The following is a 23,865-nucleotide window of genomic DNA, read 5'->3' as shown; positions in this document are numbered from 1 at the left end:
AGGCGAGTGAACGGCATCAGATCAACCAATCATCAACCAGTTCTCTAAAACGGGTCAAAGGTGAATCTTCAATTGGTGACAAAACATGGATGAACAACCAGGAAACAAACAAACACTAATACAGTAGAGTAAAAGTGTAAATCCTGCCTGGACTCTTACAATCAACATAAATCAAATATACAATCAAATGAATACATTTGTGCAGTTGAAATCCATAAATGCCACACAAAAGAGATTCACTAATTCTGTGCATTTTCAATCATTGTCTTGACGGTAGTTTAGACCAGGAAACGCTGAAAACGTGCGCCGTCATTCTGACAACACGACTAAACGTTTTGTTTGTGAACGATGACAAAAGGTCTCGTCATTCTGCTTCCTTTTGAACGATGAACGAAGGATCGTGTTGTGGTGTTTGTACTAATTGTTTAGAGGAATGCACTTTCTGGTTTGCTGCATTCTTAATTTTAATATTAAGAATGATTTGATAAACGGTCCAAAGCAACTGAGAAAAAACTGTAATATTACAAGTTTGCAGTTTAAAAAAAAAAAAAGAAAGAAAAAAAACAACAAAAAAGAACAAATGATAAAACTTGGCAGTGTTTTGTGTGTCAATTGAATCATTTGTTTATTATTCGTTTGTTAATAAAAGCTGTATATTTTGATATATTATTCTACATATACTATATATAAGAATTGTTTTTATTACAGTGGGGTTTGGTAAACCGGAAGTCAGTGGCTTGGCTCATACCGGAAGTGCTCTGCACGTGCGTGTAGCTGTCAGTCAATTGTTTTTTTTGGGAGGAAATGCGCTCGAGCGCAGGAGGAGCCGAGCCTGCTGGACGTGTGCACGGGTGGCGGCACCACCAATGATGATTAAATTATATCAGATATAAATATTAATACAGAAGAAAAAGAAAAAAACTTCCCCTCATTGATGTAGCTGTTCTTATTTATTTTTTTCTGTGTGATACGAATGGAACTAAAGAATTGACACCGATGTTACCCGGAACCCATACAACTCAACACCTTGCGGAAGCTAAGCTAAGCTAAGCTAGGCTAACACGGAATTTGCATCCTGACCGGTCAACGGACTGAACTTTTGAAATAAATATTTTAATATATTTTTCGCAAATATATTTTTTCCCTTCGTGTTGTTTTGTCGCAAATTGTGATTATAAGTAATAAAAAAAGTCTCCAGCAAACGAAGCTGTGGAGGGGGAAAAAATAAAGCGGATTACGTTGACACCGGGCGGACGTCGCGCATCCTGCCGGCCTGCGGGTGAGTTCAGACGGGCGTGCGGTTTCACGCAAGGCCGGGGATTTCCCCTGAGGCCTTGCGCATCTTACAGGGAGAGTTCTACATTGGGCAATAATTAAGACCATTGTTTAATAATATAAACGCATTTATATATATTTATTTATACATTTATATATATATATATATAAATGTTTATATTTAATATACGTTGCTATATATTATATGATTGTATATAGTCTATGTTGCATCCTGTCCTATGCTGCATGACCTAAAAGACCATTTGTCAGGGATTTGACCAAAGCAAGCTCTCAGTCGTTCATCCTCAGTTGTAAGTGTGCTAATGACGAAGGCCTTTATGTAAAGAATTGGGCAGGACAAGGTTTGAGAGAAAGCTTAATATATGGTCCTGGATCACCATCCATTTCAGGTTGAATTATAAGCGTATTAATGACTACAGTGCTTTGAGGTTGAGTTGGGTGTTGGCATGACGTGTGCTCCACATTACATCACGTCAATATCCCTACATCTTAACCGTGGTGTTTGCTTACACATTCATTCCTCTTCACTGAAGAGTGCTTCATCACTGTAAAACAGTCCGGAAAACTGATCGGAATGAGGAATATTCACTTAAACCATTGGAGCGAGGTTTATTTCACGATCCGAATCTCTGTGCACCTCTTAGTCACTTTGCACGTCTCAAGCAAGAAACCACTCAGGCTTCTACTGTTCTAGTGCATCTGTAAGGATGCACGAGAGTCAGATTAACATTTAGATGCAGTGAAAAATTAGTATTTTTGTTCTCTATGTATAATTTACTTCTACAGTAGATGTGTAAAGGTTTATATCTTGTATAATCATTGAACTTACACTATGATGCCTAAGGTACTGGGACCCCTGACTTTTCCAATAAAAGTGCACAACTTTTCCCTTTACCAACTAGAAGACCTGAACATGTTGCAGCACGGCAACGCTCCTGAGCTCAAACCCCATTGGGATGAACAGGAGGCCCAGGCCTGGCTGAATGAAAAAAAAAAAGCTTTTATAACAGCAGACGAAAGGAGACTCGATGTGGGACGTCCAAAACTCAAACAAAAGAAAAATGGATGTTGGATGCAAGACGATGGATGTGTTGCTGTCGATTTTCAAGCTACAGACTTTCAAGCTCAAACCCAAATATATGGAAAGCGGTGGTTAAGATGCCGGACTTCTGAAGCTCGTATCCCAGCAGGAAGTTTGTTTTTGTCCCCAAACGCATCCAGAAGTGGATAAATATAAAAGCACCTTTAGCCCTCACATGAAGCACTTCCTCTTCTCTGATCTCAGACAGTTAAATTTGTCATGAGGAAGTTTGCGAGCGTCAGACAGCTGTTCGAGAGGAGTTTTAAAAAGTGCATGGATTTTGTGACGTTTTCAAGCGTCGATCGATGAGCGAATGCACCCTCCCACTCTGCCTTCCGTTTCAGAAGCTGCTGATTAGTAACATGTTTTGATTCGGATACATATTTTTTTTTTAACCTATTTCTCCTTTTTTTTTATTTTTAGAACTCATGAACGTGGTGATTAATGTGCTGAATAAAAACGTTTTATTCCACGTTTACTGTTAATACTGGACTGTGATTGTCTGGTTCAGCCGTGAGTTTAGAGCATTGAGTTTAGAGTTTGAGTTGAATCGGCGTTGGGTACGAATCTTCTGCTTATGAACACCTGTAACCATAGTAACATCCAGTTCCAGTTCCATACAGAATGAAACCGCTATTGTAGACCTTTTCTAATGACCTTCCTGAGCTCCATGGAGAAGTTTACCATGTGGTGGAACTTCTATGGTGATTTCGAATAAGCGGCTCAGGACACAAGATGATTTGGAGATGATCTTGAGAAGAAAACTCTTAACATCTTCAGTCTCTCCTCTCCCTCATGGAATTAAATACAGTCTAACGGCCCGGCTTTAACTCTGTGTGGGATTCGATTCGGAGCAGCAGGATTCTAGATCTAAAAAGCCGTATAGAAAATAAATCATGAAAACGAAGCGTTATCATGACTTATTCAGACGGTTTTGTTTTGACTGCATCAGTTACTGCTTTGACTCATCAGTGCTGGGATGTGATTATATGGTATAAGGTGATGATCCACAGCAATGGTGTGAAGCTTTACTTTATTATACAGCTCTGATTCTCTTCTGCTTCTCATCAGGCCGTTCTTCACCTCCACTTCATGCAGGACAATTGTGTAACGCTCACCTGGGTGTGGATGATCTCTTACATATGCCAGATCTTGCAGTTTTACACTGATCATTGTATTTAAAAAGAAATTTACCCACTCAAAAGCATCGTCTTTTCTTTGACATTTTCCCTCATCTTTTTTTTTTTTTTTCCTCCGTCCTGAAAACTTTTACTAATCCCTGACGCTGGAGACTTCTTCCAGGACCAATCACAGAGCAGCGTATTAATGCTGCCGTTATGCAAACACCTTCACCCTGTGGTGTGATTGTTTAGTTTAACACCTTCTACCATATAGAGATCTGAAAGCAACAGTTTTTCCTGATCTGAAATATCTCTCTTTCTCTCTCAAACATCTAGTGTTGGTATTTAATATTCTCTCTTCCCTTCAAAAAGCGTAGTGAAAGACGCTAAATCGCAGCAAGGGCGCGTCGTGAACCGGTGTTTCCGATCACGAACGGATCGAGTTCTTGAATTAATTCACGTTCGCTCTGTAAGGAAATCACACTCTGCTAGAGAGAACCTCGACGTCTGTGTGCAGACTGACGCTCACTAAAACCTGCTCCAGACCCCGCAGACAAAGTCGTCTGTATTGTACACAAAAAAATACAAAATGAATCCACCCTGATATCTGACAGGTTTATTAAATAACATCACAACCCAGTTTTGTGATATTTGTATTTTGTTTGTTTGTTTATTTATTTTAATAAAATCACACATTTGCTGAATGAATGTTGAATATTTGATTTTAATCATTAAATTAGCAAAAAAAACTAAAAGTTAGCAGGTTTTAAAAACTCTGCATTGCAGTGTTTATGATTTATTCGTTTATTCACTTTATGCGCATTCAAACCTGTCAGACTTCTAGAAGTGTTGTTTTTAAAATCACATGGTGTGAGCTGAATTATGGAATGGGAGCCGTGTTGGTTCGAGATTAGTTTCACTTTCTAGATTAAGTCTCCAAAACAACCCCAAGCTATGAAGCTTTCACCTCCATGTGTGAGTGGAGGGGTGAGGGATTCTGATCACATCTTCTGTTGGAGACAAAAATGTCCAGTTTGGACTCCACAGAACTTTCTACCACTCGTTCACTGTCCAGCTCTTGTGTTTTTGCCTTTGACAGAGTTTGTTGCATAGAAGCAAAAGGAAAATGCACAGGTCTCAACAACCATAAGATTTTATATAACAGAGTGCACAAGTATAAGCTCTAAATAAAACTTTTGAATATGTAGTTAGTTTGACTTTGTTGTGTCACTGAACATCTGTGTTTGTTAGAATTGTAAAAGTGACCACATGCATTCAGAAATCTTTTGCATGTTTTCAACAATCGATTGTTCTCTCTCTCTCTCTCTCTCCCTCTCTCTCTCTCTCTCTCTCTCTCTCTTTCGCCCACACACACTACAGAGCTCTCATGATTCTGTGGTTAACTCTTGTATAAAATGACCAAAATAGTAATGACCAAACTGAGAGGTGGGGAAAAAAACAGCACTCGACAGACGATAACCCCCACGCTCATGTTAGCTCATGGTAATTTTTGGTCATGTTGTTTAATATGCAATTTGAACCCATAGTGACCGATCTAAAAGTTTTTCTGTGTGCGCTTGTGTAATATATAATACACAAGGAACCTGTGAACTTCTGTATGTCTCATGAACAGTGAGGGGACCGGAATATGCAGAAAAGCAATGAGTGTGAATACTGTTCAATGAAAAGTTGGTTAATTTGTAGGTTTGGGTTAATGGTAGTGGTTTGATTTTCTTCTGTAAATCTTGTGTAAATGTCATGTTTTGAAACTTACAGGCGAATGCTGTTTAGAAAAGCAGTCAAATATTCAGTTAACATAGAGACATCCATATGTCTATGTATATTCATCTGTTTTAATCCACCTGTCTGCTTCTGCCAGCTTATTCCTCTTTCTGTCTGCCTGTCTATCCGTCTATCCATCTGTCTGTTTGTCTGCTTCTGATCGGTCGAATACTCAATTACATAATCATGAACATAAACAGATAATTGATAGCTACGGCCCCACTGGTCGGCTTCTTCCAGGTTATCCCTCTGTCTGTCCAGCCCTCTGTCTGTTGGTGTCTGTCTGCCTGTCTTTTCCTCTTTCTGTCTCTTTGTCTATTCATCTGTTTATTTGCTTCTGTTCATCTATCTCTCTGTCTGTCTTTCCCTCTCCTCTGTCTCTGTGCATCTGCCTGTCTATTGTTTTGTCTGTCCCTCTGTCTGTCTGTCTGCTTCTGTCCATCTATTACTTTTACTCCATCTTATCTATTAAAGATAAATTCATGGTCAATTCAAGTTTTTTATTATTATTATGGGGCTTTTCACAATGATCAGTGTCTCAAGGCAGCTTTACAGAATGTAACAAAAATGTAAAAACGTGAACTATGTGTATTTATCTATCAACTCTGTGTATTTAATGCAGTGTCGTGTAAAATGTGTAAAACTTTATTCTTATTTGGCATTTTTTCTTCTCTTTTCCCCCCAGAGAGCCGACCAGTGGGGTTGTAGCGATGGCTGAAGTCTCCGCACTCACCCCTTCACCTTCGGCAATGGTGGATCAGTCAGTAGCTCCTCTTCCACCTCCATCCTCTGCTCCGCCCTTTAATGCAGAGCCACCTAAACCCGTCGCTGTCCCAAAATCAGCTTTGTATGGAGACCGAGCCGTCATGGCTGCCGCTGTGTTAACGGTGCCACCTAAAGACGCTTCTGTCCGCGTCCTGTTGGAAACTTCACCACTTCCTGAGAATCCTCCTCTGGTTACAGCTCCTCCTGTCTGTGCCTGTCCTCCTGACCGAGGAAAAGATGGTCCCCCCACAACCCCCGAGCTTTTGACACAACCGAGCGACTCAGCAAAACCGTCGGGAGGAGACGCGGAACGTGAGCCAGCACAAAAACCCACCACGAAACTCCATCCGATCTCAAACAACACATCCTCACCACACACTCCTCCTCCTTCTCCTCCGTCTATCGTGCCCTTAGGCTCAAATCCGTTGTCAGACATGAAATCCGATCTTCCGTCTCTCATAGTCGACGATTCGTCAGCTTTGTTCGTAGTGCCGCCTCCTGCTCAATCAGGCCCCGCCCTGGACAATCTGAGCTACCTGGAGTCAGCAAGCATGATGTCGGGGACGCTCGAGTCTCTATCGGGCATCGGTGAGGACGGAAGCTCGCTCGGGTCGGACTCGGAGCTCAACGGACCTGCCATGAGGCGCACGGATAAATACGGCTTTCTCGGAGGCGCGCAGTTCAGCGAGGGCAAGTGGGTGGAGCCTAAATATTTATAATCACACGATGTTTAATAACACATCCCTCATTAGAGGTTTAATTCAGTCATTTACGTTGTGTCACAAGTAGGGCTGCAAACGGAAAAGTTTCTATAGGAACATCATCTGGGGAATTTTGGAAATATTCCAAGTTAAATTTACGAGGAATTTATGAGAGTTTCTGGAAATTCATTAGAAATTTGGGGAAATTTAAATAAACTGTATCCTATAGTAACATTTTGACTGATTTAATTGTTAGTATAATTTTCTTGCACAATAGCTTACACACAGTTTTACAAATAAATGTAAGCAATATTTATGTAATTTTACGTGAATCCTCGTCTTTGGAACTCCTTTAACAATTAATGTTATGCCTAAAATCTCATGCAAATAATTCAGTTTAGAGCTGCAGGTGACAGAAATATGCCCATCCCCTGCTTTTAAACCGTCTCTTTATCTCTTCCTCCTGACCCTCCACTCATCTCTCACGATGCATGTAATAGCACCCAGCGCTAATTATAGCTAGCGGATATCTGCACTGCACCCGACCCTGCTGATTTACGATTAATAATCAATCACTCACACACCAAAATCTGTCCCATTATTAATTCACAGAACAGGGAAGTCGTCTCGCAAACCACATCCTCATCAATGTGTTCTGTACAGGTGCTGAGATTTAATTATAAAATAAACAATTTAGATTTGCATTAAATTCTTTAGGTTTAAAGTATTTTGTTAAAAGATAAAAAAAATTTTGCCGCAGTGAGTTTTGATATATTAAATATATAAAAAAATACAATAGAATAGATCAAGTGAATGCAATACACTAATATTGATTATATTGCGTAATCAATTAACCACTTTGTCGTCAGCATTGCACCATTGTTCTCAGGTGTTAATGTTTAACAATATACAGTGGAACCCGGTAATGTCGATGTCCTAGGGGGTCGCCAAAAAGCATCGAGATAACCGATGATCGAGATAAACGAAAATCTAAATGGCAGCAGTATATTAACGTGCTTGAAATTTCTTTATGTACATGATGTGCGCTAATAAATGCGAATGTGCATGCACGCGTTTTTGGAGGGTTTTTTTACACAACAGCTTTGCCGCGATTTGTATGATGAAGGCATGCTATAAAAATACATACAGTACATGTTTATCTGTCAGGAATCCACCTGCCACGCCCCCTTCGGCGCCCCCTTCGGCGTGTCAGGTGTTTTCTCTGCCGCTTTCTCTGAAGCTCCCGGCTTCAATCGCGCACATATGGTGCTCGTTTATCATCATCACCAGCTCCTATTTAAACTTCCACACTCTCACTGTCCGTTATTGGTGGTATATGTTGGTTCACGGCGGTCGTTGTTATCGTTCATGCGTATCCCGGTACGTGTTTTCCCACCGGCACTCTCTCACCGGCTGCTCTTTTCCTCCCAAAGCGCATCGCGGATTCCCCCCCGATCCTGCCGGTGTTCATTCTATGCTTTTGCTGCTCATCCCACGCGCCTACCAAGCGCCGCGCCGCGCTCTGTTATGTTGTCTATCCATCCATCCGTCTGTCTGCCTGCTTTTGCCTGTCTAGCCATCTGTCTGACCGATATCTTTTCGTCTCGTATATGTCTGTTACACCCTGTGTAGTGAGCATGTTCAGTGAATCGGTACATTTAGAGTCAATTTCTACACTGAGCTGTTGGTTTTTGGGGGTCTTACCCAGGGGTTACTCAGCTTGGTGTTGCTGGGGTATGAACTTGCAGCCTTTCAATTCTTATGATCAATTCAATATATGTGAAGGTCTGTAGCTTAAAGTTCGACAGCAATACGTCCATCGTCCCAGAAGGAACCTCTTTTAAAGCTGCTCACAAGAAACCCCTCAAACAGTTTGCTGAAGAACAACCTGTCCAAGAGCATGAATGATTGGAACCATGTCCTGTGGTTTGATGAGACTAAGATAAACCTGTTTGGATCAAATGATGTTCAGCATGTGTGGTGACGCCCTGGTGAGGAGAACCAGAAAAGTTGCATCATGTTCTGGGGCTGCATGAGTTCTGCTTGTACTGTGGAGTTGCAGTTAATTGAGGGGAAACATGGATTCCAACATGTACTGTAACATTCTGAAGCAGAACATGGCACACTCCTTTTAGATACTGGGCTGAACCGCAGTTTTTCAACAAAATAACACAAACACACCACCAAGATGACCACTGCCTTGCTGAGGAAGCTGAAGGTGAAGATGATTGAGTGGCCAAGTATGTCTCCAGACCTGAACTCTATTGAGCACATGTGGGCCTTAAGTGGAAGGTGAAGAAGCACCATGTGTCTAAAATCCAGCAGCTCCGTCCGTCCGTCTGTATTTCATGCTATCATCAACCCCGCTCTCGCCCTCTCTCTCTCTCGCTCTCTCGCGCTCTCTCTCTCTCTCGCTCTCTCTTTCTTTTTTCCACCTTCCTTTGCTCTCACACACTCCCAACCTCTCTCTTTCTCTCCTGCCCTCCCTTTTGCTCTCTCTTCCCACCTCTTTCTCTCCTACTCTCCCTCACCCTCCTTTTCTGTCTCTTTCTATCTTTCCCTCTTTCACCCTCCCTGTGTGACTCATCCAGTGCTGTGGGGTTCTCTGATTCAGACACTGCTCAACCTCTCTCTCTCTCTCTCTCTCTCTCTCTCTCTCTCTCTCTCTCTCTCTCTCTCTCTCTCTCTCTCTCTCTCCGCCCTCCCTTTTGCTCTCTTTCCCCACCTCTTTCTCTCCTACTCTCCCTCTCTCTCCCCCACCCTCCGTGTGTGTGTCTCTCTCTCTCTCTTCCCCCTCTCCTCCCTCTTTCCCTATTTCACCCTCCCTGTGTGACTCATCCAGTGCTGTGGGGTTCTCTGATTCAGACACTGCTTAACCTCTCTCTCTCTCTCTCTCTCTCTCTCTCTCTCTCTCTCTCTCTCTCTCTCTCTCTCTCTCTCCTGCCCTCCCTTTTGCTCTCTCTCCCCACCTCTTTCTCTCCTACTCTCCCTCTCTCTCCCCCACCCTCCGTGTGTGTCTCTCTCTCTCTCTCTCTCTCTCTCTTTCCCTTTTTCACCCTTCCTGTGTGACTCATCCAGTGCTGTGGGGTTCTCTGATTCAGACCCCCCCTCCCCCCCCCCCCCCCCCTTTTACTGTCCATACTGTGTCAGGTCCACTAATGGACCGGTGTGTGCGTATCTCTTCCTTTAAGCTGTACTTCCTTCCCTTTTAATGTTTACCGATTACTTCCTCCATCTGGGTTTTTGCTCCATGTTAAAAAAAACAAACAGCACAGAGCAGAACACACACTGCTGAATGAAATGCACACAATGTTTCACTCTGAAGTATTTTGATGGCTGGAGGGTCTATTTTAAAGTCTAGTTATTTTTGGCCACATAAAAATTAATGGCTAATGATTTTTAGTGTCAATTTTATGCAGAAATCTTCCATCCTGATCTCAATTCAGTGAACATTGTAGCAGGAACAAAGTGCACGAACATCCAATACTGTCCTTCCCCCTTATGTGGATAGAGCTTCAATATAAGAATTAACACCACAAACTGCCAGGTTGAGTATTGTTTAACTGGATGTGTCACGTACAACTTTGCTCGTGATTAGAACTGTTACACGTGTTCTCACACAAATCGTTGAATGATACTGTTGTTCATTCAGATGTCTGGAAAAGTTGATCAAGATCACGTACACCTTTACCCAGAAATGGTCCTTGATTTCCCCACTGCTGCTCCCATGATAAAACTGATGAAAGGTTATTCATTTGTTGTTCTACACATAATAGAACAACTGTTAAGCCATTTTGATCTATGAGCTTGTTCAGACACCTGACTATAAGATTGAACATCCCATTCCACATCTAGTCCCAGTTCTCTGTTATAATAGGCTCCATTCTTCTGGGAAGATGTTCCACTATGTGTGTTAGTAAAGTCAGGTATTAATGTGGGTGAGGAGACCTGGGGTGCGGTCAGAATATTCCAATGGTGTTCAAGATGGTTTGTAGCTCTTTCACTAACAGTTCAGGGAAGAACCACATAGGGGTGAAACAGTCGGGTGTCTCAATACTTTTGGCCACACCGTGTGTATCGTCACCTCTTGGTTGACGCAGTTTGTAACTACTTACATTGTGTGTACGCTGATGGATCTAAAGCAAACGCTTCTACAGAATAAATCGTCTTAAAGTTATTTGAATAGGAATGAATAAATAAATATGAAAAAAAATATTTATGACTTGGTTGAATTCTGTATAAATCCTTTGAATTCTATTTTCTCTCTCTTTTTTTTTTGTTTTTTTTTTTTGTTGTTTTTATTGTCCCAGTGCGGCGGAGCTCAGCCTGGAGGTGGCACGGCACCGAGAGATGAAGTGGCTGGACATGTTCAAAAACTGGGACAAGTGGGTCTCTCGACGATTTCCCAAGGTCTGACCGGGTTCTTTTCGGATTCGTTTCTGTATTGTTTTCTGTTTGAATGGGAAATATTTACAGTGTGTATAGAAGTGCACAAAGACGTAGTTGAAAGAATGCGGAGACAGACTCCTACAGAATACAGTATAGATGTGCATCTCCGTAACCGACGTCTATCGACGCATAGCCAACGATACGATACATTAAAGATACGTATGAAGCAGCAATGAAGAAACATAATGCTCTGCAATTCAATATGTTACAAAGAGTTCGCTTTTATTTCTTTGCTTCAAACAGACAACAAATCATCAATTAACTTAAGCGCCTTCTGACTTTTACGTATGGCCCCTTTCACACACACGCCTTTGTGGTGCAAAAAAGATAAAATAAAACCAGACTTTCTTTTCCTGTTGTGTCTGCAGGAATACGCAACTCTACCTCTGCCATGTTAATCTGTATTCTATGTGACTCTCAGGACACGCCACGTCTCCGTAGCGTTGATGCGCCGTATTCTTATCTCAAACCTGGTGAACAATTTTGGGATGATTTTTTTTATTAATTTGCACTGAAAATACCCCAGGCCTCCTCACCTCATTTACATCAGTACCTGACGTTATTTAATTCTTTATTTAACATTTTAGTTGGATAGCGAATGTCTGTGTACTGGATAATTAAATGTCAAATCATCAGTAGGTGTTTGAAGCAAAAGCAATGAATGTGTGTGTGTGTGTGTGTGTGTGTGTGTGTGTGTGTGTGTGTGTGTGTGTGTGTGTGTGTGTGTGTGTGTGTGTGTGTGTGTGTGTGTGTGTGTGTGTGTGTATAGGTAAAGCTGCGCTGTAGGAAGGGAATCCCGTCATCTCTGAGAGCTCGAGCTTGGCAGCTTCTCTCCAACAGCGAGGAGCTTCTGATGGCAAACGCTGGCAAGTTTGAGGTACAGACAGGAAGACATTAATTTTATTAAGCAATCTATTAAAAGATGAATTTTTTCATAGTTACATCATTCTGCAGATAATCTTGACTTTCTGAAGCAATCGATCAACAATGGTCTCGGTTTACTTTTGCTTTGAGTTATTTCAGTAAAGGGATTAAATCTGGACAGTAGAAAAAATGCACACCAAACTGAATTAGATTAACATTTGAGCAACTTATATTTGTTCGGTCTCTCTGACATTTTTCCCTTTCTCATTTCCTCTCTGCACAGGAACTGGAGAGAGAGCCGGGAGATCCGAAATGGCTGGATATCATCGAAAAGGACTTACACCGGCAGTTTCCTTTCCATGAGATGTTTGCTGCTCGAGGAGGTCACGGGTAAATAACTGTCTGCTCATAATTCTCTGTATGCAAAAATACAAAGACAGACAGATACGCTGTCAGCTGGATACAAAGACAGACAGATACGCAGACAGCTGGATACACAGACTTACAGGTACCCAGATAGCTGTATACAAAGACAGACAGCTGGATACAAAGACAGACAGATACGCAGACAGCTGGATACAAAGACAGACAGATACGCAGACAGCTGGATACAAAGACAGACAGATACGCAGACAGCTGGATACAAAGACAGACAGATACGCAGACAGCTGGATACAAAGACAGACAGATACGCAGACAGCTGGATACAAAGACAGACAGATACGCAGACAGCTGGATACAAAGACAGACAGATACGCAGACAGCTGGATACAAAGACAGACAGATATGCAGACAGCTGGATACAAAGACAGACAGATATGCAGACAGCTGTATACAAAGACAGACAGGTACCCAGATAGCTGTATACACAGACTTACAGGTACCCAGATAGCTGGATACAAAGACAGACAGCTGGATACAAAGACAGACAGATACGCAGACAGCTGGATACAAAGACAGACAGATACGCAGACAGCTGGATACAAAGACAGACAGATACGCAGACCGCTGGATACAAAGACAGACAGACAGATACGCAGACCGCTGGATACAAAGACAGACAGACAGATACGCAGACCGCTGGATACAAAGACAGACAGACAGATACGCAGACCGCTGGATACAAAGACAGACAGACAGATACGCAGACAGCTGGATACAAAGACAGACAGACAGATACGCAGACAGCTGGATACAAAGACAGACAGACAGATATGCTGACAGCTGGATACAAAGAAAACCAGATGCAGAGACAGATAGAGAGATGTGCGAACAAAACAGACAAACTTAAGCATACAGAAAGATAGAGAGGGGGATAGAAATAGACAAATGACGGGAGAGAGACATAGACACAGATAGATGGATACAGACAAGACAGATGGAGAAAGTGACAAGCTCTGGTTAAAAAAGTAGTACGTAGTGTTTTTTTTTTTAGATTTTCTGCCACAAATTTTTGCTTGGAACTAATATAATAAACATTGTGCCAACTCTCGTGTGTGTGTGTGTGTGTGTGTGTGTGTGTGTGTGTGTGTGTGTGTGTGTGTGTGTGTGTGTGTGTGTGTGTGTGTGTGTGTGTGTGTGTGTGTGTGTGTGTGTGTGTGTGTGTGTGTGTGTGTGTGTGTAGTCAGCAGGATCTGTACCGTATACTAAAGGCCTATACCATCTATCGGCCAGATGAAGGCTACTGTCAAGCTCAGGCTCCTGTGGCAGCAGTGCTGCTGATGCACATGCCTGCAGAGGTGTGTGGGGGGGGAGGAGAACCTAAGCAGCCATTTTCATTTTGTAACTGTACCTGTTCTCTGTTTTCTGCCCCTGATTTTTGACTCGTTAGTGTTGCTGTAATCAATTTCCGATCTGTACTATATATTGTAATGCTTATTAGTTTATAAAGCACCCTTGAGCACAGCAGACTTAATGAATGAATCTGAGCGTTTTATTACTGTGTGAAGTGTTACATCTGTTTTAAGTAATGGAGACAGAAAACCAGCTGCTGTAAATAGCCTTCACTATGATAGAGATTTTAGTATCTGATTACATTATCTTTGTCGGAAATGTTCAGTGTGTTATAACAGTTGTGTTTTTTATGATTATTTCTCAGCAAGCGTTTTGGTGTCTGGTGCAGATTTGTGAGAAATACCTGCCTGGCTACTACAGCGCTGGATTGGTGAGGATTTTTATTTCATTTTTATATATATATATATATATATATATATATATATATATATATATATATATATATATATATATACATATATATATATATATACATACAGTGGAACCTCGGAGCTCGCGGCCTCAGCGCTCACGACCTTGCATGCTCGCGACTTTCATTCTGACCGCCGACTCTCATTCAGATCGGCTCGTGAGCAACCGCGAGCTGCACAAAACGCTAGTTTTAACATTTCTAAACAAGGTTTATCTCATTAAAATTGGCTAATAATTAAGTGTTATCAAGTGAAATAGTGTTATTTACTAATTTAAATCGATTTTGTATAGTGTTCTTTGGGTTTTTACTGGGTTGGAAGGGGCGTATCAAAAGGTCGCGAAAATTTGGAACTCGCGACCGGTCTTGGTCCCTAACCCTCGCAAGCTCCGAGGTTCCACTGTATATATATATAAAAAAATTTTTTAAGCGATTTGGATTGCAATGTGTGTGCCGTCTAGTGATGTGACTCTCAGAGCCAGATTAAAATGTTTATACACATTTTAAACAGCAGGGGGCACCAAAACTCACGTTACAGCTGCAATAGCAGCTAGCAAGTTAAACAATAGCAAATACGAAATCTGTAAGTGTAGACGTTGATGTTGACGATTCGCCATCCTCATTCAAATCGCTGGTGTGGTGGCATTCCGGTTTTCCGTAGACTGAAAATGAAAGGTGGCACCAGGCAAAACAAAAACCATGTACAGATCTTTCAAAAACAAACAGCACTAATGTCAGTGATTCGCCTCTAGAGTCCGCTCTTGTAATTACCGCAGACCTTCTCAGCCACTCCAACAATGGACGCAACCCGGAAAAACTATCTGTATGGATATTTTGCCTATAGTTCCAGCAATCGACTGTCAGTGTCGATGAATCAGTCGACCTCTAGTGAACACACACTAATGCCACAACAAATATGATGCATCAAATAAGCCATCACCACAGTCAGAAGCTAAAGTCACCTCTGTCTGCATGTAAAAGGCTTTCACTTGGCCAAACCACACACCAGCAGCTTTCAGTTCAGTTTTATTTGCGTAGCTCTTATAACAATGGATATGTTCCCAAAGCAACTTTACAGATATAAATAGTGCCTATAAGTTTGTTCCTAATGACTGACCCAGTGGAGACAGTGGTAAGAAAGTGGTATGTGTCATTTGGCAGCAGTGGAGGGTTAAGGGTCTTGCTCAGGTGTCCAGAAGTGGCAGCTTGGCGGTACTGGGATTTGAACTCATGACCTTCCGATCAATAGTCCTGGCCATTCATTATAGGTCCATCATTGCAAAGGTGCGCTTTTTGTGATGGGTTCTTAGCCGGTGTCTGTCCGTCCGTCTCTCTGTCCGTCCGTCTCTCTGTCCGTCCGTCTCTCTGTCCGTCTGTCTCTCTGTCCGTCTATCTATCTATCTATCTATCTATCTATCTATCTATCTATCTATCTATCTATCTATCTATCTATCTATCTATCTATCTATCTATCTATCTTTCTATCTATCTCTCTCTCTCTCTTTCTCTCTCTATCTATCCATCCATCCATCCAGCCATCTGCCTGTCTGTCTTTCTCTATTTATATCTATTTGTATCATCCATGTCTCTCTGTTTATTTATCTGTCTCTCTGTTTATTTATCTGTCTCTCTGTTTATTTATCTGTCTCTCTGTTTATTTATCTGTCTCTCTGTTTATTTGTCTGTCCGTTTATTTGTCTGTCTGTTTATTTATATCTCTCTGTTTATTTGTCTGTCTGTCTGTTTATTTGTCTGTCTGTCTGTTTATTTGTCTGTCTGTCTGTTTATTTGTCTGTCTGTCTGTTTATTTGTCTGTCTGTCTGTTTATTTGTCTGTCTGTCTGTTTATTTGTCTGTCTGTCAGTCAAAAGGTGCATGTGTATTTTCGGGGCAAAAGATATGAGGCGTTTTCTTTTGTAGAAAATGAAGGATATTGGTTAAAACCAGCATCGTGTATCGTATCACATCATGAGTTAGGTGAATCGTTACCTCTCCAGTGCTGCCACTGTTAAACTTCTCTTCCAGGAAGCAATCCAGCTGGACGGGGAGATCTTCTTCTCTCTGCTGAAGCGCGTGTGCCCCATGGCCTACCGCCATCTGAAGAAGTTTAAGATCGACCCCATCCTTTACATGACCGAGTGGTTCATGTGCATCTTTTCTCGCACGTTACCGTGGTCGTGCGTCCTCCGCGTCTGGGACATGTTCTTCTGCGAAGGTGAGCTTGTTCCTCTCTTCTTTTCTGTTCTCGGTCATTTTGGTAGTGGCTGATGAATCACGGCTGACTTTGTGTTTCAGAGTTATTCTATTGTCCTTTGTAAAACAGTGGCCTGGGGGTTTACTGTGGTCTAGTCCACATCGTGTGTGTGTGTGTGTGTGTGTGTGTGTGTGTGTGTGTACGTTATCCATGTAAACATGACTGGTCCAGCTTGTCAAATTAGTTCCTGTTAGATGCTTTTGTAAAGCCGGGAAATGGTTTATTATAGATGAGGATATATAAAACCAGTCTTTCACAACTTTCATAGAACCGGATCACCATCATTAGTTTGTTCTTTGTGGAGCAGGTTTTTGAGCAGGTGGGGGGGGGGTTTCTAATGCAAGTAGGGCAGAAGGAGTGATGGTACTACAGGAGGACAAAAACAACAATGGATGAAACCAAAAGTGATTCCAAAAAAAGCCGAAACTCATGTTTATAGGGAAATAATCCACATTGGTGAGGTGTTCTGTTTATATTGCATAATTTCTGAGGATACACAGTGCTTCAGAAGTTCACGGGACACTCAAAGCAGTAATGTGATCCACTTTACAATGTTTGTGTTAAAATATCAGTAACGCGTGTGTGTTTGTGTACGCAGGGGTGAAGATCGTGTTTCGTGTGGGTCTGGTCTTACTGAAGCAGATGCTGGGTTCAGTGGATAAACTGCGGGAGATGCAGGGAATGTACGAGACCATGGAGCGCCTGAGGAACATCTCACCAGACAGCATCAGAGAGGAGCTGCTGGTTCATGAGGTCAATACCCACAGCGAACCATGTTTGAACCATGAACCATTAGTGTTTCTCTGCTGTCAATAACGTTTCTCCTTTGCATTGGAAGGTGTTGGGAACAAGTTGGTCTCAGTAGACATGCTGGTTGTTTGAGGGGAAATGTTTCTCAAAGCTCCAGGGTGTTCTATGAATTCCCTACTTCAGAATGCAGATTTGCGTGCGTGTGTGTGTGTGATAGAGCTCACCTTCAACTATACACAGATGCCTTTCTTTTCTTTCCTCCGGCAGGTCACTGTTCTCCCTGTGACAGAGGCTTTGATTGAGAGAGAGTGCACCATCCAGGTGAAGAAGTGGCGCGAGTCTCGCGGTGCCCTCATGCACCAGCCGGCCCGCAGGCTTCACGGGACACGAGACATCCACGAGCAAAAGCGCCGTGCCGCTGCCATCAGCTCCGGGGGGAGTATGTCCTTCCTGTCCAGCTCCATGTCCTCTCCGCCACCCGGCCCCCTGCGCTCCTCTTCCAGCCTCCTCTCTCTTCCCGGCTTCCGCAAATCCAAAAATCCGTTCTCTCACGGGAAAAAAACCTCTTTTTCCGGACCTTTGGATACGCAGGTGTTTGGAGGTGGGACTCCTATAATGATTACAGGACCACCACGCCCACCCGTTTCTGCGGCTTCGCCCACTGGAGGTGCAGGAGGACACAAGCCTAGTCCTTTAGTAACAAAACCTCCAGCTGCACCAAAATCTCCAGTGTTAAATACACCAAACGCTAAAACAGTGTCAAAATCAGAACCGGAACCAGCATCGGCACCTGCACCGGAATCAACATCGAGGGCAAAACCAGAACCAACACCGGCGCCGAAACCTAAAGCAGAACCAACACCGGCGCCGAAACCTGAAGCAAAACCAACACCGGCACCGAATTCCGGACCAGAACCAATGTCGGCGCCAAAATCCGAACCAGATCCATCATCTGCTCCAAACTCTGGATCAGAATCTGAACCACAACCCGATTCCCAGCCAACATCGGCGCCGAAATCCAGCAAGGAATCGGCCAATCCTCCGATCCCGAACCAACTCCAGCCCCCCAGAGTCGTCTCTGAGCAAGTCACACCCACAATCCCGTCTCCTACAGCCAACAACATGCCTCTGCCCCCCTGTGAGGACGAGGGCAAGAAGAAGAAAAAGAGCAAGGAGGAGAAAAAGAGCAAGGAGGAGAAAAAGAGCAAGGAGGAGAAAAAGAAAGAGAAGGAGGAGGAAAAGCAGAAGGCGCGTGAGAAAAAGGAGCGCGACAAGGTGGAGAAGGCGAAGAAAGAGCGAGCTGAGAAGGAGAAAAAGAAGGAGAAAGGGGGCAAAAAGAAGGACAAGGCCGTAAGCGGCGAGGCGGCGACGCCGATGGAGGAGAAAAACGGAGCCGCGGCGGCGACAAACGTGGCCTAGTTTTCCAAACAAACGAGAATTGAGCACAAAGGAGTGGATGGGATCTTTTTTTTTCGTCTTAAAGTAAACTGGATCATGTTTTACGGCTCTGAATCTCCTCATCCATTGAAGAGATATACTTCTCTCTCACACACACACACACACACACACACACACACACACACACACACACACACACACACACACACACACACACACACACACACACACACACACACAGTCCATAAATAGATCAATAGGTCATTATTTAGTAGGTCATCCAACCGTGAAATCCCTCTGAATCAGGCAGTGACCTCTAATAGAGATCGTCCTCATGGTGTACTAATCAAGGAGCCCGTATTTATTACCATTGTTGTCTGTTAGCGTGTGCTCTTGTGCGTGTTTACATGTTCGTGTTGTAGCATAGCAGTGCTCTCCCGCGTTTCTGACTCGGCCTGTTGGAGGCGCTCTTGCTCGTCGTCCTTCTTCAGGAAGAAGCGAAAAAAGGTCTGTATTGTTCTCTGTAGAACAGAAAGAAGGGACTGAAGTGAAACTCTGAGGTTTGTGAGAAAAGGTACTGCGGTCAGAATAGCGTCATTTCCTCCATTTAAATATAAATATCTCGTCATTTCCTCCCTCAGTCTATTTCTAGTTCTTCGCTCTGTCTTCAGACATCTCTCTTCGCTTCGTGGTCCTGAGCTCAGATGTACAGTTTTAATGTGTGTTTCCTCCAACTGACTTGACCTTTCTGGGAAGTGTTCCTGACTCATCCTGACCCTAAACACAATAAAGCACTTACTTTGAAAGGTGGGGGGAGGGGGGTGGTGGTGTTATAACGATTTTAAAGGAAACAATTAGCTTCTATCTCGCCAAAAGTTTGTGGACACCTGACCATAAGATTGGTGTGTGCTTCTGTTTTAAACACCCTATTCCACATTTAGTGTCTCTTTACTCTTCTAATAATCCCTACACTTCCGGGAAGTTGTTCCACATGATTATGTGGAGATTGGTGTTGGCGGCAGCTTGTCAACACCGCCCTGCCCTTAAACAAGGCCCTTAGCCCCCCGTAGCTGCTCAGTTGTCTTCAAAATGTCGTAAATTTGAAGTCAGGTACCGATGGAGGTGATGTGAGGAGGCCTGGGGTGCAGTCAGCGTGAAGATTTCATCCCAAATGTGCTCCTATAGCAGGAGATCTTTTACTCCAACTAATGGAAAGCAGATCTTCATGGATCTGGCTTTGAGGCATCGTCATGCTGGAACGGGTTTGGGTCTCCTAGTTCTCGTGATGGGAATATTTCATGCTACCAAATGCATCCAGAGACATTCTATATTCATTCTATATAATTCCAGATTTGGGGAAGGAGCACGTACAGTTGGGAAAAGTCCAATTTCCCAATACTTTTGAACGAACCACAAAATCCTATGGTGTCGTCACATCGCTCAGCTTTAGACCCCTCTTACTTGCTCCTCGACTTCATATCTCTCTCTCTCTCTCTCTCTCTCTCTCTCTCTCTCTCTCTCTCTCTCTCTCTCGCTCTCTCTCTCTCGCTCTCTCTCTCGAATTGATCCTGATCCCATTCTCCCCTCGCTTTAAGCCTGAACTGGAATCTCGATAAGTTTTCTAGCGGAGTGAATTAGCGAGGGAAAAAAAACCCTGGTGCAACGTGACTGCAGTATCTCAGCATACAGGGGAGACTCGTGTTGGGGGGGGGGGAGATGTCTGAACCTTACTGCTTAAAGCTGTTCAGACATCGACCTCAGACTTCTATTTATTTGCTCGTCCATGAAGGAATTAGTCTGTTTGCACTGAAACCTCTTTATTATTATAAATATTATTATTTTGTTTAGTTTATTTTTTTTTTCGTGTCAAAAACGCACCACTAATACTCGATTTTGTGTTCTTTCTGATGTTAATGAATAATCATGTTGAGTAGCATTAACATCCGAGCTCGTCACCTTCCAGGGGCTCGATTGCATTGATGTACAGTTTGTTAATTTAACCAGGTGAACGATGTATTATTCCTGTTCTTTATTGTCATTTTTTTTTGTTCTATGCAAGAATCCAGAGGCCTGTGCGACTGGAAGTTTAGAGGCTTTTTTTTTTTTTTTTAAACAGGAAATTGTATTATTATGAATTTGACATTTCTTTTGTTTTGGTTTTTTTCCCCCTTTTTTTTTTATTTTTATTGTAAATGTTTTTTTTCCAGTGATTTTGGAGAACAAAACCAAGCAGTAGGATATATTTTAAAGTCCAAGACATTACAGTATTCATGCCTGCGAAAGGTTTACATTCTCACGTTTTAAATTCACACGTCGACGTTTGCTACGAGGCTGACGTAGCTAACGTGTAACTCGTCTCGCCAAATCTCCGACGCTGTTAAGCTTCTTTAAAGTAACAAGTAGACTCCAGAATGGAACCATAATGAAAAATAAGTTTTAGAGGTGGGGCTTAAGATGCAAATCAAACTATGGTTTCCTGTGTTTTATTGGCTGGTGCGATCCGAATAAAGTCGGAGAGCAATCTGAGCTGCAGGAAGTGAAAAAAAAGACATGGTGTGTCTTTTCTTTTAGAATTTGGATCCCGATCCCCATAGATCTGATCTGGTACACCTGTAAACATATAAAATGCTGTAGTGCTGCACAAATGTTGTGTTCCAACTAGTTAATTCTTTAGATAATTACCTTTTTCTCTCTGCAGTACCTGTGGAAAGTGTGGAAAAGTCATTTATGGATTTTGAGAGAGAGCTGAGTTTCTATGAAACAAACTTGGTCATGTAACAGTATAAAGTTTGATGAAAACGATCATCGTTACACGACCAAGTTTGTTAAGGAATGTTCTCAGAAACCATAACAGACTTTTTTTTTTTTTTTTTCCCCCAAACGTTTGACAGGCTTAGTATTTTATTTAAATTATTTATAGTTTTAAACCAGACCTATCGCACTACTTTACACTGTAACACTGTGCCAAAAAACATGCTTTGCCCATTATAGAGGGAGATCATCCTCCGTTATGTGTTCGCTACGACAGCTTTGAAGCAAAACACGTCTTGGATGGTTGGACGATTCGTATATTTCAATCCATTTCATTTTCCTTTTAATGCTACACCCCCTGTTTGTCATCATAACTCTTGTAACATTTATTTAAGTTGGAGTTTGAGGTCTGTACTGTAGAACTATAGTGTGTGAGGTGTTTCTGCATTGTCTCGATGAACCACTGGAATGTTTCAGACCACTGCGTGAAGACGTTTCTAAACTCCCCCTCGAGGCACTCTGCAGTATTACGCATTTAAAAAAAAAGCACTTTTTCCAAAAAAAAAAAAAAAAGTCCGTAATATTGGGGACTTTCTGAAAACATTAATGTGATGATGTCGTACTGTTGAGCTGCAAGATGACCTGTTTTTAGTCGTGGTCTTTTTTTTCGTAGTGCTGTGAGTTGTCTCTCCTGACCACTAGGTGGTACCATGTCCTCCCTACCCTAAAAGAGGAAAAAAAAAAAAAGACTCACACTTTGACCAGTGCTTCACCTGCACTGCTTCAGTGGCTGTGTTTCAGTACTGCTTAGAACTCGTCCGTCTGCATTTCCAACGTTTTTATCGGAAGAATTCAGGAGCACAATTTACCACACGAGGCTTCGCTAAAGACGAATAACGACCAACGCAAAGTGTGAACAGATGCTCAATGTTTCACAAAATGATACGATTCTACAGGTTGTTGTGAGCAGGTGCTCAAGCGGGTCCATGAGGTGTGTCTATGCAAACTTTCAAACCCTGAGACTGACTCCTCTAAAGCAGGGGTAGAAATGAAAAGAAAAGGAGGGGGGCCAAAAAAAAAGCCTGGTTTGGCCACTAGGGGTTGTAGAGGAGCAGAATGAACCCTGGAAATGGTACTTTACCTAAAAACGTCTGACTTTTAGTCATTTTTACTGTATATGCAAAAACTCCAGTTTTAAATCTCTACAGCTTCAAGCCGTCTAATATGATATTCATTGTGTGGTTTAAGGAAATAACCATTTTAGAGGCGATGTTTTCATCATTTGGAATCGAAAAGACCCCAAAAGGACACTTTTTTTTTTATAAAATTTTTTATTATTATTTATTTATTTATTTTAAATGTCCTGTTTCTATTGGTATGAAATCTGAAACCTCATCAAAAATGTCAACTTTTTTGTAATGGAAAAGTCATAGATAATAACTGCAACCCAAGAGAACAGATCCATGCTTTTATTCCAAGCAGTGGTCATGTGATCATATTGTAATACAGCGCCATGTAAATATCTTGAGCTGTTTCGAAATGATGTCGCCACCACCGCCACGATTTCGCCTCTGCGTTGGTACAAATAGAATTATTTGATATTCCTGTTTGAGTATAGGCATGTGCTGATGTTACTCTTTCATATCGCGATAATTGTGTAAAACGTATCGCGTATATATAATGTATTTACGAACTATATCGTAGGTAATAACTACTGAGTTTCTTTTTTTATATTATTATAATTTTTTTTTTTCTTCACGAGTGATTCGTACATTACGTCCGTTCCATTTCAAACTATGGTGGAAGCGTGGGCCTGGCTGAACACCGGGTGGGTGGAGCCAGAGAGATGACTCCGCCCTTCATTCATAAAAAACTGTTAGGCCACACCCCTGTTTCCACAACTACCACAATGTACTAATCTCCGTTCTAAAATTAGCCCAATAGTATATCTAAAACGTAACCCCGCCCACTGATTTGCTCTCGTCCAATAAAATGATGGGAGATTTGGAAAGGGTTCTCCACATTTTGCGCCCTGAATATTGTGATTTATTATATTACCTGTGATCGGCACATGCACACGAGTTCGCACTTAAAACCCCTTCATGAAGCCTCAAACGGATCTGCTCCGGCGCTCAGCGTTTCTTCATTCTCTCAGCTTTTCTCGTTCGTTTCCCTTTTTAATGTTTGTTTTAACCCTCTTTTTTTATTGTAGGTTTTTTTTTTTTTAAGACTAATTTACTTAAATCTAGTCATTTTGTCATGTCTGGTTTTTTGTTTGTTTGTTTTTGTACACACCAAATCTTAAATAAAATAAAAATCTAGCTTATCATTCCTTTAGTACAGCGGAGGAAAATGTACACAGTGTATTTAAATAATCATTGCGATAACGATTCTAATTGTGATGAATAATAAACCGTAATATATTAAAGTCCCTCACGGTTGTTTATTTAT

At 42.1% G+C, this 23,865-nt stretch overlaps 1 protein-coding gene across 1 annotated transcript; it reads left to right on the top strand.

Annotated features, from left to right (window-relative positions):
- The first annotated feature begins 752 nt into the window (after positions 1 to 752).
- Positions 753 to 23,842, top strand: tbc1d10b (TBC1 domain family, member 10b). The gene is made up of 10 exons (XM_083566864.1): positions 753 to 1,279; positions 5,966 to 6,739; positions 11,057 to 11,156; positions 11,965 to 12,072; positions 12,343 to 12,449; positions 13,684 to 13,798; positions 14,158 to 14,223; positions 16,287 to 16,476; positions 17,114 to 17,268; positions 17,533 to 23,842. The coding sequence occupies exons 2-10, from the start codon at positions 5,991 to 5,993 to the stop codon at positions 18,682 to 18,684; spliced, it is 2,742 nt and encodes a 913-aa protein (XP_083422990.1). The 5' UTR covers positions 753 to 1,279; positions 5,966 to 5,990; the 3' UTR covers positions 18,685 to 23,842.
- Positions 23,843 to 23,865: the final 23 nt, after the last annotated feature.

This window comes from Silurus aristotelis (genome assembly GCF_946808225.1).
Source record: "Silurus aristotelis genome assembly, chromosome: 17".
NCBI classification, from domain to species: domain Eukaryota; kingdom Metazoa; phylum Chordata; class Actinopteri; order Siluriformes; family Siluridae; genus Silurus; species Silurus aristotelis.
Note: the sequence above shows the minus strand (reverse complement) of the source record. Positions and strands in the feature narration are given on the sequence as shown.